General features: G+C 36.8%; 1 protein-coding gene across 3 annotated transcripts in view; it reads left to right on the top strand.

The window, feature by feature from the left end:
- CNTN5 (contactin 5) overlaps positions 1 to 21,417 on the top strand; it is a 656,184-nt gene that overhangs the window by 563,663 nt on the left and 71,104 nt on the right. For all 3 annotated transcript variants that reach the window (XM_064505105.1, XM_026109144.2, XM_064505106.1), the window contains 2 exons: positions 16,943 to 17,070; positions 18,048 to 18,223. In XM_064505105.1, coding sequence (XP_064361175.1) covers positions 16,943 to 17,070; positions 18,048 to 18,223 — 304 coding nt within the window. The remainder of the gene's footprint in view (positions 1 to 16,942; positions 17,071 to 18,047; positions 18,224 to 21,417) is intronic.

Raw genomic sequence — 21,417 nt, 5'->3', positions numbered from 1 at the left:
ACATCAGTATAATTTATATTTCAAACATGCTTTTCTGTTATTGCGGCTACAAATGTGATGGGAACCAGAGCTGCACTTAACACTTCTAGGAATTTCTTGGTGGTGGTTTGTATTTTTCTCATGATAATGGACAAGTAAGCCCTGGGTTAATGAAGTCTGATTGTCTTAGAAATTCAGGTGGAGCATAAGCCAATTATGTAGCTAAAATCTCCCTTATAATGTAACTACCCCAAAAGGTGAACATGGAAGTTAATGTCTGCAGTGCTCTGTTAGGCTTCTGTGCTGTGATACCTGCAATAGTACAGGCAGGTTTTTTATAGTCCAAGCAGAAGCAATGCTTTTGTCATTATTGTGTGTGTTAGAAAAAAACTAGCATTCTTTAAGTATTCTTAGAGTTAGAAGACTTGATCTTTAAAGGAAAAAAAAGAATTGGATTAATGCCAAACTAGAAAAGAAGAAAGAATTAAAAACTTGAATGATCAGACTATCACAAGTGTTGCAGCGTAGCTGAGCCTGAACAAGATCTCAAGCATGCTTCAAAATTTCAGATTTGAAATCATATCAGAAACATATCCCCCTCTTTGTTAAAGACTAAACCTATATCTTGAATCAAACGCCCTTGAGTTCTGACAAGCTTTGTTTGGGTTTTGAGTTTATAATGGCATATAATATCAATAATATCAATATTTGCATTCCAAGATGAAAATACTTGTAAAAGATGTGATATTAGCCTGCAGATGTAAGGTTTCTTTAGAGTCACAGGGAACATGAGTCTTTCATCTCACCCTTTGGTTTCTGTTTTTTCATGATAGCATTGCCTAAGGGCTCTGATCTGTAGCACTTTTATTCTTAGATTATTTCAGCACTACTTAGCCACTGATACTCTTCTTAGTTTACAACCAGTTTGCAGCTTTTCAATCATAATGTCCAGATTCTGAAGCAGTTCAGAAAAGAGCTAGAATTCCTCCTGAAAAAGTAGCAACTGCAAAAAAACTCCGTCACCTTCTCCATCCCAAAGTGTCCCAACTCTTTACTAATGTCTGCTATCCTCCCTATGCAGAATGGAGGAAAGTGCCTGGCTCTTGCAAGAAACTGCTTAGAAACTAATGAGGAAGTTTCTTTGTACCATCACTGTTATTTGCATATCTTTCCAAGGACAGCAATAAGTTCCCTCTTAATGAATTCCCTTGTTTAACGGTCATCAAGCCTTGAGGTAAAACATGCTTAGCAATTTAGACAATCATTATTTTCATGATTAAATAAATACCAAATGTGGACAGACAAATTATAAATGCAACTAATTCCAGCTTGACCAAGAAAAGCTTTTAGATACAAATCCCAATTAGGTAGAAACAGTAGTCTATGAAAGAGCAGTTGATGGACCATGGCTTCATAAATGACTCAGAGGTCCCAAGCTCTGCACACAGGTATAGTGAGTGCTAAAGTTCACTTAGCACGGATAATTACTGCAAATCCATATTTATTTCATATTTGACAGCAGCACCAACTGATTAACGAACTGATATATCTACTGCCTTAGTCCTTGCTGGACAACTGGAGAGGCAGTCTGTCCATTTGTTCTGCTACTGGCTAAAGACATAACTGAGAATGTGTCTTTTCTGCTTGGATTACAAAAGTAGCTACTCTCCACTTGCCAGGCCTTGATTCTGCATTCATTGCATATTACACTAAGAAATCTGGGACAAAACCTATGGTTCTTGACATTGTCATTAGATTAAGACTTCTTTTCCCCTGAACTTTCAGAAGATTGTTTCTATTTTCTGAGTACAGGCAAGAATGAGGAATGGCATTGGAAGATTAGTGGTAGAGGACTGGAATAGCCCTCTCTACACACCTCAAAAGGGTTACCGAGTTACAAAAAGATGCTGAATTGAACTTCAGATACCTTCAAATTCATACTAACTGTCTGTGTTTGAGTTTGAATCTCATTGGGTTCAACATCTGAAGGTTTAAATAAGCCCACTTCCACAATAGGCATAAGTCCTGAGGCTGGAGTCCTGGCCCATGGATGATATTGTCAAGCAGTATCTTGAAAATACAGGGATTTCTGGGTATCACGTGTTAAACCTTTTATTAATATGATTTAACATATTATCATATGTTAAACTGATGTCAACCCCTCCTTTTTTTAGGGTTCAGTTCTAAACTACAGGACACCCTCTTCTCAGAAATCATTTTTACCTGGCCCTTGCAACAGAAAATGCATGTTATTATGTTCTTCCCCTTCCACAGTCCTGCTGCTAACTGTTTATACTGGCAGTTTAGATTTTTACTTCTGTAAAAGCAATGAGTAGGATCATCTTATAATATGAGTCTTTTTTTTTTTTTTTCTGGAAGACCCTGGAAGAGGTTATGAAATCTTGAATTATAAGAAAGGTAATTTTCTCCTTACATTCTTCAGCTTTTGTGCAGTTCATAAATAATGCTATAATCATATCTACACAGCTACATGAAGAGCACTGCAAAGGTTACAAGTTCAAACACTCAAAAATTAGGGAAAAAATGATGAATGGGTTTGCTAGTGTAATCTCAGTTGAGCAGGAATGTACATGTGTGTGACAGGAGCATGAGTCAACCAGACTTCTGAGGACTCATTAGCAGCTTTTCATCCAAGTGAGCACCCCGAAAGCCCCACAAATCTTTGAACCACAGGATCTACATATTATTTGAAGTGAAACAGGAATAAGGAATGTTTCTGAAAGGAACCAAACTTGGAGATAGACACTGAGAAAAGACAAATAAAAAACTTATCTTCATCCACTGCATTCTTGTAAGGCTCACCCTTCCCTTTAGGTTTGTCCTTAGCTCAGCACTCTTTCATCACATTTCAAGAAACTCTGTATGTAGTTCAATTTGGGTCCCCAGGAAAAATCTCTTTATTTTCATCTAATCTCTAATCCCTGACTATGTGACCGTTCCCAGATCCCAGAAGAGAGGGAAAAAGAGGCAGTGACATAGCAAACTGCAAAATGACAGGCAAAGGCTATCTGTCATTATATGCTTTAAGGAAACATTCACACCACTAACTTTAGATACCTATCTTAGCTTTGCCAGGTCCCTGAGAATTAGTCATCTGGCCTCATGGAATGATTCAGAGCATATAGGTACAATCGTTAAAAAGAGAGAAAAGTGCCTTTGAAAAGCTGTAGAAAATAACATAGTATGCAAAAGTGAGGTCTGTGGCAATACAGAAAGCTGATGCCTCTTTGATGATTTGGTACTCACCCTGCCATCGCCCCATCCTGAGAAGGGAGCTTCCTACATTTATATAAACTTCTAATACAATTATAATAAGAAACATAAGACATAAGTGAATGATCAGCCAACTCACAGCATCACGTCAGTGACTGGAGACTTGATTCAAAACATCAAGTTCAATTCTGAGGCTTAGACAGGGGAAAAGATCCTTCATGTTTAGAGTATTCATCCTTGAATCAGTCTCAAGCCGCTCCAAAGGTTAGAATTCATGGTTTCAATTTTTCAGAAGTGGGCACAAAATAGCAGGCTAAAGGCAAGGTTTGGACAGAATTATCCTTTATCCCACATTTGAAAGCTGAGATATTGTATAACCAAAATTGTAGGAGACAAGTTGCAGAAGAACACAAATAAGAAAATAACTGAAAGTAGCCTGTGATGAGATGCTTGTTACGTATTTTATCCAACTACTCTTAAACAAAAAAAGGACAGGCAGTCTTTGGAAGACAAGCTGTTCACTGAGTTCCTCAGCCTCTGTATTGCCACTAACATTTCACTGAAAGCACAGAAAAAAAACCTTTAAAAATGATACAAAGTTATAAGGCAAAGTCAACTAAGAAAAGAATTGAGGCTTCATACAGGAAAAGATGATGAGCCCAAGGCCTCGAGTAAAGGGAAAGTACAATATCATGCATTTAGAGACTGATAATATGACTTTATGTTCTCTGTCTTGTGATCTCCTCAATTAGAAAATATGTATTGGTCAGGGTATCATGGGGTAATTAGTAGCCACCAATATGAAGTAGCTTTAGAATGATAACTGCGATTCAAGACTATAGTAGGCAGAAATAGATATCAGTTAGAGCTTTCGTTTGTTGAAGTGTTAAATTATTATTGTTAGTGTGCAAGACATTGGTGAAGCCTCAGCTAGACAGGATACTCCAAGTAACTGTGTTGTTTAGCTTACCAAAAGGAAGCCAAAAGTAGATATGCTTGTCTCTGGTTGGCACAGCTGGAGACAAGCATGGGGTAGCAGTAGAGGGAGGAGAGCTAAGTGGACTGTGTTGTTGCTGGGAAAAGAGGTGTAAGGAGGCCATTCATGCATTTCATTTGGAAATTAGGATTATAATTAGCAGAAGAGTAAAATCCCCATTAGAAAAATGGGACAAGAAGTCTTCCTAGCTTTTAAACCATGCCTGATGAGTTACTCTGGATAATGCTATGGCACAACTGTCTGACTGGCAGTGTGTTATCAGCAGTGACACAACACCTTTTTTGTCCTGTTTTCTATATTCTGTGTCATTAGACATGCTGTTGTTAACATGCATGTATTAACAATGCTCTTCCTAGATAACATTAGGGCACTAGAGAGGTGGAACAATAGCTGAAGGTCACAGCATGCTGCTTTGTGCAGGAAAAGACATTTGGGGAAAAAAGATTGAGGAGAAAAAAGATGGAAAGAAGCAAAATAGAATTTAGGAAACCACAGAAAAGTATGTCACTGAGGTAAGAAGAAGATAGGAACATGCTCTTGCATCAGTATCAGTGAAAGAAGATACACATCTAGTGAGGCTGTTAGTATGAGGCTAGGCAGCAAGTCTATGGATTTCTGTGCCTCATGAAGGCCACAGTGATGCCTTGAATATTTCAGACAGCAAACACCCGCCAGTTTTCATCATTCAAGCTTTCCATTGCAATTACAGCAGCACAGACTTTGCCATGATGCCCATCTGCTGTGCCTCCAGTCTGCAGGCCTGGCGTGGCTGCTTCCATGCACCAATCCATCCCTGGACCAGAACAGGAGCCTGGGATGCCACTTTCCCAAAGCCCACCACCAGCTGCTGGCACAGCACCACGGCAATGACAGTTTACACGTGGAAATTAGCAACCCACAACCAATCATTTGTATTAAAGCGAATAAGTGGTCCCATCAGTGGGTTGTAATGATGTGCAGCCAGACTCACCAAGACAAATAAATGTGAGCTCAGTGGGCACTACACTCCATGTCAGGGAAACTGTAGCTGACATCAGCAAGAGCATTATAAATCCTTGAAATGACCTAGGCATCTGCCATCATGACATTAGCAACTGCACCTTCTCCCCAGTTGCTTGTCACTGGCTCTTGCTGGTTCCCCTGTCCTCTCTGGAGCTTGTGACAATCACATCATGCCCACGCAGCAAAAGCAGTGCGGACATTGAAAGGCAGGATGCAGAGGCCGTGCACAGAGGGTTCATGAATAAAGCAAAGACAAGGCATGGGATAAATCAAAGGGCACCCCATGTTTCATACAGTGTATGTCTGTGGAGGAGCTCTGTGACCATCTCACTGTGTGTGGTGAGGCACTCCAGTCTGGAAGAGCTTTACAAGAACAATCTTTGGGAGCAACCCAGCAGAGTAGCATAGATTCAGTCACTGAACTTTTTTCATTGTATCATTGTTATTGTTTCTTATGCTCTATTGCTCATAACTAATGTCATCAGGGTAATTCCATCTGTTCTCTTTCATGCACAATGAAACAGCTATAAATTTGTCACTTTAAGAGAAGCAGTTCCTACTGAATTGTTATTATAACTTACAATCAAAATCTTTCGAGTCATGGCTAAAGTGCAAGGTACTCCAAACTAAAATGAAGCTTTAGAGATTCGAACTATCTTAATCAATAGATTGTTTGCTAGTAAGAACTTTTTACCCTTTTCACCCTTAGTATTAGTGGTAATACAGTTCTCTGGAAAGAACACGTGTTTTTTTAACTGCCTTTTCCCAGTTAAAAGACCATTTCGTCTTGTGACACTAGAAAAAAATAGAGCTTGTTTTATTCAATTTTCCAGCCACAGAACCAGATTCTCTTCCAGAATGTTAAATGAACTCAGCTGACCTGACAACTGTTGTCAGGAGTATAATAAGATCCTGGTCTATTATGGGCAAAATCCCATTTGCAATTCCTACAGTGTAGAGTACTTTTGTATTCAGCCAATGCCATTAAACTGCATCTCCACTGAACTGACTGTCTCTCTTTTCTTCAAGATATCTGCACACACAGGCTAAACTGGCCCTTTTACAAAACATAAGGAAGCTACTGACGTTAGAGTTTAGTTAGACATATTTTTATAACCTTCATAAAATTTTAAACAGAGCAAGACCCTGTCAGTATAATCAAAAGCCCATGGGCTGACTATCAATAGAGAAATGGAATTAGAATTGACAATGCTACGAAGCAAGATAGCTTTCAAGGAAAGCTATCTTCCAGCTCAGATATTCCTGTGATAATTTTGTATGTGCTGCAGAAGCAGTATATTCTTTAGTCAGCATTGCTGTTCATGAAAGAGGTTTCTGAATCCTCAGCTTGCACCAATATCTTAGTAAAATACAGTGTGCTCTGAAGAGTTACTGACTTTAAAGCACACCACTTGTGGATGGTGTGCTCAGGAAGTGCGTAGAAATCTGCTAATGTTTCTGTATTACTGAGCTAAATCAGGGCATAGGAATAGTGAGAGAAGACTGCCTGTCAGATGCTCACACTCACTTTTACTTTTTTGTGTGATCTGTTTTATCAAGTAGATTTCTCTACTTGCTCTTATCTCAAGGTATGAAATAGGTTGAAATGAGAATGGAGCCATGGGACAGCTTGTCTCTATCCTTTGCCTTCTTTCTGGAGCTAATGTCAGATTTCTAGGTCTTTCCCAATGTCACGCTAATCAGGATGACAGGAAGAAGTACTTGAGTTTCCCAGGGTAGACTGCAGAACTGAGCAGACAAGTAAGGACTGCAGCTTGTGGGTTTTTGCCCCTGACTGTTGACTGTATGGTGTTCTCCGATTGGAGTAACCAGCTGGCTGGCTAGATCCTCTTTCTACAAGAATGGACTAATTATACTATTTTATCATTTCTATCACTATACCAAACTATGCCACTTTTGTTACTTCTTGGTCTACCAAGATTCTCAGTGCTGAGAACTCCTCAAACCTCTCAGGCAATTCACTTCAAAAGCTAAAATAATCTGAACCTAAAATGATCAGATTATTCCTTTCCCATTTTCAGAAGCCATTTTTGTGCTCAAAAAACAGTTACTCTATCCCCACCTCATCCTCCTGAACAACTGGCCTTTCCCTCTAGGCCATGTATTCCAGGCCTCTCCTATGTCACTCTCCTAAGACTTAGATCCAACAGGTCCATATCTTTCTCAAAAACAATGTGCCAGATGAGACTCTGCTCCAACTGAGACCCTGTAATTACAAGGGGAGAAAATAGGGGCTGTTTCAAAACAGAAATGGCTAGAAACCCAGTAGTTCTTTGAAGTCTTGTATCTCATAAATTTCTATACAACGATTGAAGAAATTTTGGTTATTGATCCAAGCAAATGTTCATCATGCTAACCCAGTCTCCCGCCCTGAGAGTTTCTCTCTGGGCAAAAATGCTCTGTGTGCTTGCTTTGCACACTATTCCAAAGGCAGGGGAATGATGAAAGAGATCAGTCTTCATTGATTCAGGATCTTTTTGTACCATCCAACGGAAATATAATATATTCTCCTGTTGTTGACAAAGTTCGATCTGAGGATGCAGCAGCCATTATCATCTTTGTGTGTCTCATCTTTGAACTGTGCTGAGCTGGTTGAACATATGAGATAGCTGAAACCAGAATTTTGTAAACCAACCTCAAATGCAAACGTAATAAATGAGGAAATAACAGAATCATATATTAACAGTACATATCAGTAGATCACTAAAATGATCTCAGTCCTTGCATATTGTAAGCAGACTCATCTGGTTCTAGTGTCAATTTCCAGAAAAATGACAGACAAGAACAGACGCATATTTTGGGGGTGTTTGGATGCATTGTATCAGTAGGACATACAAGGCATGAATTTAAGCCCTAATCCTTTTCAGCACTTCATGCTGTCCAGTTTGGGTGGATTCCCAGCCCTCTTGCTGGTTTGATATCCGACTGTCAGCAGTCATGGCTGCTGGTTCCATGGTGCCTTTCATGAGGTTATGGCATTCTGCAATAGCTAAATAACTGAATGTCATAACACCTAGCACATGTATGTAATGGCTTTTGTCCCAGGGATGTTTTATATATGTATACATCTATACTGTGTGTGTGTGTGTGCGTGTGTGTGTGTGTGTGTGTGTGTGTGTGTGTGTGTGTAAGCCTAGATGAATCCGTACAGAGAAAAAAAAAGATATTTAGCATATTTGTATTACACAGTACTGTGTACACAAGGGAGAAGACACTAAAAAGTAGAAAACAATTAACTCTATCAGGATGGCCTTTAGCAATGTGTATTAACTTATTACCATCTAGACTGTTTTTTCTCTTTTTTCTGAGTGCATAAGGTCTAATGCAAGAATGGTCAATCCTTCTCATCTTCACGTCTCTTTTCTTCTAGTCATAAGAAAGCAGAAACAGCTTCTCTAACAAAATAGTTTTCCAAGGAGACAGGATAGAGAAAATTTCATTGCTATGTTACATGGAAAAACCAGCCGCAGTTAATATTCTAGTACTGTTGCTATGGAACATGAATCAACATTGGAAAACAGGTTCCATCTGACTAGACATTATTATAAAGCTTACAATAATAACGCTTTAGCTAGATGATTGCTGCCCTAAGCACATGAAAAATTCCCATGTAAACATCCAACTAACAGTCTTAAATTTGCAAGAATCTCATTTCAATGAAATTAAAGCATCTTGTGCTGCAGGACACTATGAAAATAATTCTGTTGCTCATATTATATTGCTGAAGTTAGTGTTAGCACTTCAAATGTAGCGTGGTTTGGCTATTTTAAGCTGTGTCTTCGCCCAGTATAAATTAAAGTAGATCCATGTACTTGATTGAAACTATGTCATTTTACACTGGCTAAATCTTCCCCCTTGACTACCAGGTCTATTTGTATTTTCCCTCTTACATGCCAAGTCTGCTTTCTAGTACTAGTGTTGTCCTTCTAGCTAACAACCGAAATATGGAAATAAAATAACTAAAGGTTTCCCATTTGTATTTCTTCTTCCTGGGGAAATTATGAAGCCCTACAAGCTCTTTATTATTTTTAGGGCTTATGGGAAAAATAGAATAAGTTAATAATTCACTGCTGTCACCTAGGAACCAGGAGAAATTTATTATGATGATAAAGGCTTTTTCTTGAAAAGCAAGAACTTTTTCTAAGCAGCAGAATACTTCTGACACTGAAACAGAGGAAATAAATTTAATTTATTAAATTATTAAAATAGATTTTAATTGTAAATGGATAATGGATAATAAGGATTGTACAAAATAGAAAAGAACATTTTCATCATTTTAGTATGTTTAAAGATACATCATCCTAAAGCCAACCTAATTTTAAAAGCTTTTAAAAGAAAGTTTGGACTCAGTTGCAGAATAGAAAAACCCTAGACTGCCTTCCCTACTCTCTGGAGCACCTTCCTGAGGTTCTTCCAGTTCTTCCTCTTTCTACAAGACTGAACATATTCTAAGGCAAAATATTCAAGCAGAATGGCAAGGTGCCAATTACTGCTGTGATGTTAGATTCCCAAAATGTTGTCAGCTGATAACTCACCTGAGTGTACCAGTGAAAACTAGAATGATTTAAAAGATCTTTTTTGTTTGTTTGTTTTTGTATAGGTAAACTACTGATTTGGACCTCTCCTCCATTTACTTTTAGGCTCTGATTAAGTATAATACCATAGCAGATGTCTAAATTTTAAGCACCTTTACACCATCACCTTTAATGTTATTAATAGAGTCTTTAAAGCTAAATATGTGCTTAAATATGGGTCTGAATTGAGACATTAATAAAAAGAACTGTTAAAAGCGGTAATGGCCAGCCTACTAGTACAAAGAAAAAGGCACTCAAAGAAACCATGTTAATCTAATACAGCGGTAGTTTCCAAGCACTACTGCCCGGTAGTGCTGGAGAAATCATACTTACTGCCTGTACTTACAACAGAAGCTACATTTGTTAGCAAAAGTTGACTTTTAGTGTCAACCACTTAAAATTATATTTATATATGTGGACACCATCTGCACTGGCAAGGTCTAGTTTCATGCACAAATGTTAATGTGCAGCGAATGGCAAGGGCAAAATGAGAGGCCACGTTGTGGTTTCTTTGAAAAACTTGCCCCAAGTCAGTTTGCATAGATTAGATTAAATAGAGCTGGAAGTAGTTTGCAGTACATTACTGATGAGCCTTAGCATGTTATAATGACCTAGCATATCGGGCACAGGAATTGCAACAGTTATAAATTTGAAAATCAGAAGAAAATCCAACTAATTTCATGTTGTGCCAAGGGACTGAGTCATACCTAGTGTCATTCCTAATTAAGTCAACAATATTTAAATAAAAAAGACTCCATCTAGTGTGATAATATAAAAAATTTATATAAAAGTAGATGGCATTCTGGTTACTTCAGTGGTTTTACTATAGCAATAAGTCATACCCATTTCCTGTAAGATTTAGAGGCTTGTACATCTGTTATGAGAGAGCAAGAGAAAGCAAGAAGGGGAAAAGGGAGAGCTCAGTCATTCAAGGAGAAATAAAGGTTTCAGCTATTTACAAACACTTGTCCTGATTCCCTGTAATCTACATTAAAGAATGCTGACAGACCCCATAGCCAGGCGAATGTGAAATGACAGACTGCGCAGATCAGAACACAGTGAAAGACCACAGGCTAAATGAGTCAGTACAGCTTTTTGGCATTTACATCTAAAAGGTCCTTATTTCCAACATGCACACAAACCAGTTGCATACTCCTCTTTTAAGACTCCAAAGAGAAATGTGGAGGACAAAATTTCTGACCACTTCAATAACTTAATCACTTCTCTTTTAGCCAGTTACTATGAGCTGAAGTTTGCAAAGCTTTTCACTAACTCTTCACTAGATTCTTCATTAACACTCCCTGATTGCTTTGATCATTCTTCTAAAGCCATATAAAAAATAACCTTAGTGTGAAAGATAAAGCTAAATGCACAAAAAGATGAATTAAGAGTATTGAAAGGCAAAAATGTGCGCAGCCTAATCAAATTACTACTACTCATTACCAGTTCTTCCTCCTCAAAAAGAAAATGCCCACACAATTTACCTCTAGTTTTTTAACTCTGTAGCTGTTTTTTAAAGAATGTAAAATTCCAAGTGTAAGCTGTCCAGCTTTCTTTTCTATTAGGATCCAGACAAAGCTCTATCCATCACTATAAATCCTGCGTAAATTCCGGAAGGTTGTGTAATAATTGTAACTTTCACTGTCTTCAGCTGCTCATCATCTCCAGCATACAGACTCCAGGGTCTGTCATAGAGTTTTAAATAAATTCTAGACACATTATCAGTACATCTGCTTATGAGAATCCATTATGAATGATAAAACAGAATCAAAATTAAACTTTCACCTTCTTATCTTAATCTTGATGGTAGTCTCTGCTCACTGATTTTACATGTGATAGGAAGAACAAATGTGAAATCTTGACCCCAGAAGGTCAAGGTAAAACTGTCATTGGTGATAAAGAAAGCTGAGATTTTTGTACCATCTAAGCTAGTGTGACCTCTGTTGGATCTAGATAATATCTGAGAACTTCCTTAGTTGATGGTACCAGATGTCACTGGAAGATGATTTTGTCTGTAAGGCAGTGGGGCAGTAAGAGGATCCAGACTAGTAATAGATTTCATTTGTTCTTAAGAATTACTGGAAGGGAAAAAAATCATCAACACTATGGCAGGCAGAATAGACCTATGGTTTACAAATCAGGACAATGATGACTGTATATCTCGCTTCCTGTCTGTCTCCCCTCAGAACAAGACAAAAAATTACGATCAGTCTCACAAGTTTTATGTGTATGAAAGAGGAGGGATGAAAAAACTAGCTACTTTTCAGCCAAAATACTGTGCCATAAAGGAAACTTCTTACAAATCCTGTCACACTAGCACTTCTCATATGAGTAACTGAAATGCCATGTTGTACTCAGGCCTTTTCTCAACACCATACCACACCTGAAGGAAGCAAAACTTTGTCATTCACCCTTACCTTCTACCCTGTTCATCTTCTGCCTACAGCAGTTTTACTTACCACTCTGTCAGTCAGCTCTGATTACTAGAAGGTATCTCTGGATGCCAAATAAAGGACTTCCAAATGCCATCTATAAGCAAAGATCCTGTATTTCTTATGATCCCAGTTTACATTCACCAGCTGCTCAACAGATACTTGGTCTCAAAGAATACTTTTCCACTCACTTTTTCAATATCTCATATGCAAACAATATGAGCTTTCATCCTTCTAGATCAACTAGCACATTCGTTATCAGAGATCTTACCCTCCCTCATACATACTTTATTGATTAAAAATAAAAAAAAATGATTAAATGACTGAGCTGTGTAATCCAGTGAATTTTTGTTTAAAAAAATGAACTAAAGTATTTCCAATTTTAAGTGTTTCTGCTGAACAATAGCTTTGACTCAACAGATTGCAAGTATTTTTACAGTGAAAATAAGCAATTGGAAGTATGGTATGAAAACTATAATTACTGAGCATTTTTGCAGTCTTCTTGTGTCAATTTAAGACCAATCCTGAAGTCTTAAAAAAGAAAATTTACAGTTACCTATAACATCCAGCATTTATGCTTTTATGGCTTTGTAACAATTCTCAACCAATTTTGTAGGTTATACTGTCATTAACAAAGTTGACATTATAGAAACATTATTAACATATATTTCCAAACTTGCTGATTTTCTAGACAAGAAAACCACAAGCATTGCAGATAGGACAGCTAATAGCTGCACTATTTCAGATATAAACATAGTGGAAGTGTATAATATGCACAGGTATCAGATACCCCTTGAAATTCACATTCCGTTTGAATTTGGTTCCTTTCATTAATAATCAAACTTTGTTAGCTTCATGGGCATTCAGTATGCAGCGAAGCCTGCGGCTAATTGATTTCTGAGAGCAGTGTTCAAGTTCAAAAACCAGCATCATACTTGGTGCTTACCACTACCACCATTAGCACACTTTATATCCCCTAATCCTTTAGACTGTCTGTCTCTGACACCACACTATGGGCTTGAGTCAGCTACCAACATCAAAACAGTGCGATCTGGGAGGCCCTAGGGTATCATGACCTAGGCTGAGACATCTGTATTTAGATATCTACAGTGCAAGATGGCATCTAAATTTTCATTACTGTCAATAGAGGTTCCACTGACTGTATTGACAAGATCCAGGAATTAATGTGTAAGATAGAAACTAAGGTCGTGTAGATCCCTTAACTTGCATTTTACAAACAGCCTTTAGAAAGATAAGTTTTCTTTCTTACCTGATCATCCTGATAATCCTCCTGAGTGCTGGATCTGATCTGGAATTAATCTTTCTGAATATTGGTGATCAAAATTTTTCTGTATTCCACAATATGTTTCCTCAGCACCCTATCTATTAATACTTCCATAACCAGCTGCACGTGTCTCATCTTACATATTCTAGGGTTGCATCTGCTTTTGCTAAATAGTACTGTCAGCTCAGAGCCACATTCATTACTTTTCTATGAGTCTGGTGCTCAAAGTCATCAAAGTCTTTCTGTCTGATATTCCGATCATCCCATGTCAACTAAGTGTTTGATTCATCATCAGTTTCTAGCATCCTACTTTTTGTATCCTGGTCTTGCCCAGTGTGCTTTAGTTAAATCCTGTTGCACTTTATCTCATGTCCATTTGTTGCCATATCTTGATTATTCTTTTCACTAAAATTTTGCTAAAAACTTTGCCTGCCACTGATGTTACACCAAATTGCTTATTGATTCCAAGACCTTAACCCTCATTGCTTTTTCTCAGTGTTAGTAAATATATAAAAATTCTTTTCTGAAGAGATACTAAATGAATGTGCCAGTACTTTCAGAGTCCTGGGATGGACAACATCCATCTTCTTAATGTGATTACAATAAACTTTGCTTGTACTTAAAACAACAATCTCCAAATTGTCACCTTTATCCCTCATCCATCCCTTCGCTATCCTTTCCTCTATCATAATCATCATCATCATCAATTCCTCATTTTTAATAAATTAATAATTTAGGTTTTTCTCCTGAATTGTTCAATTATCCTTAATTCTAGAAGCTGAAAAACTTTTTGCTGTGTAATTTCCTTATTAAAGTATATAGACATACTAGGCAAGTAGTCTCTCTAAGACAGAGAGATATTGGCAGGGAGGAAAGAGAAGTCTGTATTCCTGCTGTGTGCAGCACATGTTGTGTGAATAAAGAAAGCTGTTCAGTTTCCAACATAACTAGTCTCTGACCTTCTTCCCAAACACACACAAAAAAAAGGGAAGAAGTAATGAATCCTAGACATTTTAAGGGAAGTATTAATTTCTGAGTCAAATGATTCACCAGCAAATGTGTTTGCAATTCTTTTGATTGAGTGATTACTCTTCTCCTCATGTATAGCAAGAGCTTTTAGCTAAATAGAAATGTATCTGATAATGTGCATAAGATTCATTAGATAATCTTCCATATGCATCTAACTTTCTTTTCCTCCAAGCTCAGATTGAAAAACTGCTTTATATCAGGACTTGCACTGTGTATAAGCTTTTATAATTTGTAAACACTGTAGGAGTGGCCTTTCATTTGTCTAATGCTGACAACGTATTGAGGAAAACTATCACTGTTCTGCAAAGACTATTGTCATACTGATAATACGGTGTCCTAAAAGCATTGATCGCAGAGAAACTTGAGAGGAAAATACAAAAGCCTGCTTACACCAAGAGGAGAGGAAGGAAGGTTACAGCATTGTCAGTTCCTAAACCAGATTGTTTCTTCAAAGATGTAACATATCATAACAAAATTTCAGACCTGCTCATTTGTTAAAAAAAAAAATACTCTCATACAAAGGCATTTGTCTGATATAATTATGTCTTCTATAAAATTATCTTTAGACAAATAACATGACTCAAATACCAATAAGTTTTCATTTAGAGCAAAATGGAAGATACATCATCAGATTGTAGCAGGGAACTAAAGAGTTGACATGTCCTTCCTCTGCCCCTATTCACTTTTGAATCCATTATTTTCTTTTGTCTCATTGCTGAGAGCAGTGACAGATTTTACATCTGAAGTGAATAGAACTACATTTTTCACTAGAATGAAATCCTGTTTTCTCCACCACAATGGTTATAAACCAGAGAATAAAATGCCATTTTTCACAAACGGGGTCAGAGAGTATGGGTTTTTTTTTTTCTCCAGAAAAAAAAAAATGTTATAAAGCCTTACATTAGGGATGTGATTTGTACATGTTATTTATCTGAAGCATTTAGTAAATCACTCCTAGTTTATATCAAAGGTAACTCAGCTTTGTATTTTAACATAATAGACCTCGAAAGGGAACTCCTCCCCTTTTCTAGCTGCTGAGGAGGCCAACTCAGACCGGTTAATCAGGATGATGAAAGCTCCTTACTCCCTGGTTGAACACTTCTCTGCCAAGAAGAAACTACAGTATTGGTCCTTACCTGATTTTGGAGGATAGCTTCACTATGGCATTCCCAGCAGAAGGAATGCTACTCACTACATTAATCAATAGAAAGGCCTGAGTAGAAAGATATGTCTTAAAATCCAACCATCCCTGGGGCAGAGTCACCCACCTGCTTAGAGCTAGGTGCTTTCTCTGATAAGCAGAGGTCTTACCTGACTTTCAAAATACATGAGAAGAAAGCACCTCCTTTATCTCCTACTTCACTTTTATATGATACCCTAAAGCACGTGCCAAGTAATGTCTTGCTGAGAGCTTCAAACCCACATTTCCCAAGTCCTTCGAGAGAGCCCAGACCAACATCCAGCCTGGTACTGGAGGAGCAGCATCTGCAAGCAGGGCTTGGCCTAAGTGCTACTTATGAAGTGCCACATCCCAAGTAGGCTTGCAGTTCCTTTCTGTTCAGGAGGGAAGTAATGATTACTTACTTACCTTCCTGGGCTGCAGCTCTACCATATAATACATTTTAGAACTTTACTATTTTTGAACAGCAGAAGTGAGTTAAGTTTCACCTCTATGAAGCTTCATGGACTTTGTGACTGAGAAAGTGTAAACAAAGACAAAGTTTCTAGCTCCTAAACAAATGGCTGGACAGCATTTTTCCTTAGTATGCTTCAACAGGGTTACTCATCTAGAGATGTAGTGGAACTGGAATCATACAGGACTCAGGGAAAAAAATACAAGCTGAGCTATAAAAAAGCAGAAATTATTTAAATCTCTATGCTACACTGTGTATGGTAATGCCATAAATCATATTTAGACCAGATACAATTAATTTTAGGCTTTTTTCCAGTCCCTTTTTACATTTTACTTCTCTTTCCTCTCACATTTGATTTTTAAGGTCATTTTTTGTTCTAAGTGAAATAACTTGTGCTTGATATTGAAATGTGATTTCACAATAATAAAGTAGTGAAACTTTAAAGACGAATTATGAAGAATCACCTTTTTTACTTTTTACAAAAGGTTCATTAAAATTCGCCACTGATAAGTGTCAAAGGATACTAATCCACTGATCCTTCCCTAAGACTTTTTGAATTAAGGAAAGAGAAGAAGTAAAATGGGTTTATTACAGCCCTTTTGAAACAGAAGAGAATTCAATTATCGTCTTCATCATCCCTAGTCACAGAGACAGTAGTCCTTAATCCTATTTATTAGCTTTAAAAGATAACACCATGGAATTTGGCTGCTATTACTGCAGATATATTTATATATTTATATATCTATCATTTTCAGAATAACTATTCTTCCATACGGGAGCCTGCGGATCCTGAATGCTTCCAAATCTGATGAAGGAAGATATTTATGCCAAGGTGAAAATGTATTTGGGTCTGCAGAAATCGTTGCATCAGTATCTGTAAAAGGTATGCAAAAATATTTTGATAATAATGGTGTTTATTAATTACTAATATTTCAATACTGTTTAGAAACCCCAGCAGAATACAACAGCATTGTACAAACACAATAAAAGAGCACTTCCAACAAGCTGGCCAGCTAACCTCTGTTTGGTCAAATATTGTTTTCCTGCATCAGATTACATACTCTGGCTGTTTTATTGTAGGTGTCCACCAGAAGAAATAGTATACACATTAAATCAGATAATTCTGTATATATATAAAAAAGGGAGAGACAGAGAAAAATTAAGATTAATATTCTTTCTGGATATTTTAGCTTTGGGAACTCCCTTACCCATACTCCTTTGTACATGGGAACGAAGTTTAGAAATAAAGCAATAATTGTATTGCTAGAAATTCTGAGAAGAAATAAACAATTTAGTCCCTTAGAACAGTACTTATATTTAAATCACTGGGTTACAATTAATTTCTAAGCCACATTTTTGTCACTTTCAAAGTGAATTCTTGTATGATCATTGGTTTTGGTTTTAGGTGTTAAGTCTTTTGGCTTCATTTCTAAAGCATTTTAATATATCAAGTAGGCCTGCAAATTTCCTTTTTTGTTGTTTTTTTGCTTGTTTGTTTATTTTAAGGGACAACGATGAGATTTTCTTATAATCACAAGATTCCAGGTGCTAGAGACTTGAAAAAAAAGAGGTTTTTTGAGACTGATAACATTATTCAATTAATCCTTTCCAGAATTCCAGCAGATTATTGTCTAAGATCCTGCCTTATTGCTTCCATGAAATGGACTGTACCCCCTATTCACAACTGTCATTCCTCAGTGTACATTATGAGCCTGGTTCAGCATTTGACACTATATATTTGAAACAAACTATAAGTATCAGGTCTCAGTAAACTAAGCAGAGCTTAAGCACATGTTATACAGATGCTGTAGCATGAAAAGACCTCCATTTAAATGTTGCTAATTCTTCTGTATTTTCAAGAACCTACAAGAATAGAGCTGACTCCCAAGAAGACAGAGCTAACAGTTGGAGAAAGCATAGTCCTCAGTTGCAAAGCCATTCATGACAACACCCTAGATGTCACTTTCTATTGGACACTCAATGGGCAGCCGATCGACTTTGACAAACAAGGTGGACACTTTGAAAGCATCAAGGCAGTAAGTGACCATGCAGTTGTCATCTGTGTGCTGCAAAGTTATAAGAATGTGCATGCTTTTACCTATCTGTCCCATTTACAAAGTTCTGGCCTAATTGAAAGATGACTAATTTCACTAACCTTAAAACAACTTGTTAGCTAAAGGAGGTGTGAATGGCAAGTTACTGGGATTAATTCAAGCAGTTTTAATCAAGAAGACAATAAAGGTAAAGTTCTACATCCTATTAAGATGACCACTGTGAGGGAACAGAGAGTAGTTTGAAACAAATCCTCTTTACATTCTTCTACTGATGTTGACATATCTTCGGAAGGACGCTGCTGTTACCATGGCTGTCTTTTTCATGGATAACAAGGCTGTTAGAATGTCCTTATCTCCAAATGCTCTTACTTGCCCAGCATGTATATTAATATTGAATAGCAAGGAGTGCATTTTATTTTTCCAAAGCCCTGCATGAGGTAGGTTGTAGCTGTGTAGCTATTATTAAAGTTAACAAAAACCACATGGCCAAAATATGCTTACCAGTTTCAAATATGGCCCCTTGGTTCAAAAACAATTTGATGTGGTCAAACAGTATGGTGAACTAATTCAAATTTGTACCATATAAAGAGGTTTGAACTTTTCCGAGCAGATAGAAATCTCTACGTGAATGAGTTTGGAAATCGAATCTACAGTCATTTAACTCAATCTTCCCATTAATGAAATGTAAATCAAACAACCATGCTATGTTAACAGAGAAAAAATGAAGCTCACAAAGGTCAAGAAATTTTAAAAGTTAGTGTTTCTAATTTGAGTACAATGTAGAAAAGTTAATTTTGCATTACAAATCTTGTCAGCTGCAATCAGTTGATTCTTCTGCTTGGTTTTATAGAAGTCATGCTGTACTCATTCTGTTGTTGGTCTTTTTTTTGGTGACTTCAGTAAGCTTTTTACTTGAAAAACATTATCAAGGTATATTTTAATGTAAAGGTTCTTAGCATGCTTATCTTTTCCTGAGGAAATATCTGTGAGGAATGTGAAATTTTTCCAGATGTTGTAAGTATTGCAAAATATTTCATTTTCTATAAAAGATATATCCACCACTCTTGTCCTGCTTGTTCTGTCACACAAAGGTGACTTAATTCTGCTCTAATTTTCCAGAAGGTGCACTGAAAATGAAAAGTCAGCTACAAGAGTTCACTTCTGAAAGTTATGAACAACAGAAACTGCTCAGTTGTTGAGTCCATTGCCCATAAATCATTGTATCAGTGGAGCTGTCAGAAGTTTGAAATCATTACATATTACATTTAAAGTTTGAATTCTTTTAAAAATCTAAAGTCAGAAATTACAAGGTTCCTGCAGTGGGTTTCAGTATCTTCTATGCTGAATGGAATTTTTAATCACTGGGAAAAAACGTCAGGCTAGGAAATTGCCAAAGCCATTCAAACCTTAACAAAGTAAAGCTAATTTAATATAATTTCATTTGTTTTATGAAAATAGGATTTTTTGGACTTTTTAATAACAATTCAGCCATGATTTTATTTCTACTAGAGGAAATCCTCAGATTCATAGAAAGTGTATACCTGGAGGACAACATCCTGGTCCTATATTCAGAAAAATATTTGCGTAAGACTCACTGAATTAACTCCAGTGAAACTGAGCATAGGATTCCTCCTCTCCTGTGTCCAATACCACAAACAAACATATATTCAAGGAATCACAAAGATTTATTTGTATAACAAAGGTTTCTTTGTCGGTTCCTTTCGTTGGTCTGATATGACTAAAATATTGCCGTAATCTAGTATATTTAACCAGCTATTTTAGCAAGAGTTTGTGACAATATTGTTTGTTAAAATAATGAAATTCTATACAACTTCAAAGAAATACCAAAATGAAGTGTCAGACCCTGCCTTTTTAAGACTGCTCACACAAGTGATTGTCAGCCCATGCTTCATTTGCTTGCATTCCTAACTTATTTAAATGTCAAGACATTTCTTTTTTGTTTTTCACTCTGAGGAGAGTGTAGGTAGGCTTAGAAAAACTGAAAATATCTACCAGGACATTACCAGCATGATGGGGGCAGGTGGAGGGGACACAAAACACTCCTTTCCAGAACAGAAATATCAAAAAAACTTACCCTTTTAGGCTAATCCTCATTGAAATTTTCCAAATGCTATTGGAAACGTAGTCTGACACATCTCTTTCCCTTCTGAAAGTAGTAGTTAAAATGTAATCAGGTCTCCATCCACCAGAAGACATATTTTTATTCTTCGGTCTGAAATGAAGCTATACTATCAGTTGAGGGAGGCAAAACCTCAAAGTAGTCATTTTGGAAGGAAATACTATACATTTTCTGTATTTTGGCAGACAGTTAAGTGAAAAAGCCCATAGTAATTCCCATAACTGTTCATTTGTGCAACCTTGTCAGTCATATCTCATTATTCTGTTAACCAAATAAGCAGGTGAAATTACTGAAAAGGATGAAAATATATTTCTTTGCTTCATTAAAACCTAAAGCATGACCTGGTCTTAGAAGACAAATGAAGACAAAATAAACCTCTTCTGTATAACCTATCTAGTAATCTCCTTTAACCTACTGATCCTCAAAGGAGGGACACAGAATATGATAAAGACACGAGCTTTGGAATGCAAATAAGGAACTCTGAGAAAAACAAAAATCTGATCAGATTTCATCTATATCAATTATTTCTCATTTGTGAGAGCAATATTTTAAATTAGATGAGCTGATGATGAACAACATTCTTTTTAATTCAGTACATTTAAAAAAAAAATCTTCTGTGTGGATAAGTTATGTAATTATGCATCCATTTAGTGCTGCATGCACTGGTACTTCATCAGATTAAAAGTTGTGTGAGTTTGTTTGTTTGTTTTTTTTTTTTTTTTTTTCTTTGAAAGCCTGGCAAATTGAACATTACCTGAATGGGTTTTGTTAATAACAAAATCATTGTCAGCCCCTCACCACTGCTTGCATTGCTCATACTTCCACTGTGACAGATCCAGGTGTTAAGTATAAGAGACATTCCGGTGCTTAAAGCAATGTTATAAAAGCTGCCACCTAAGTAAGATTTATTTGAGCTATAGACAAATTTCCACTTCTGAAAATTGCTCAGGCCCTGGTAATTACAATTAAAACAAAAAGGAGAAGCTTCTCTCAACAATATGTTTTGCTTCACTTCTTTGTAAATTACATCTCTAGC

The sequence above is a fragment of the Dromaius novaehollandiae genome, chromosome 1 (assembly GCF_036370855.1).
Source record: "Dromaius novaehollandiae isolate bDroNov1 chromosome 1, bDroNov1.hap1, whole genome shotgun sequence".
Taxonomy (NCBI): Eukaryota; Metazoa; Chordata; class Aves; order Casuariiformes; family Dromaiidae; genus Dromaius; species Dromaius novaehollandiae.
The sequence above is the reverse complement of the archived record's forward strand: the minus strand, read 5'-3'. Positions and strand labels throughout refer to the sequence as shown.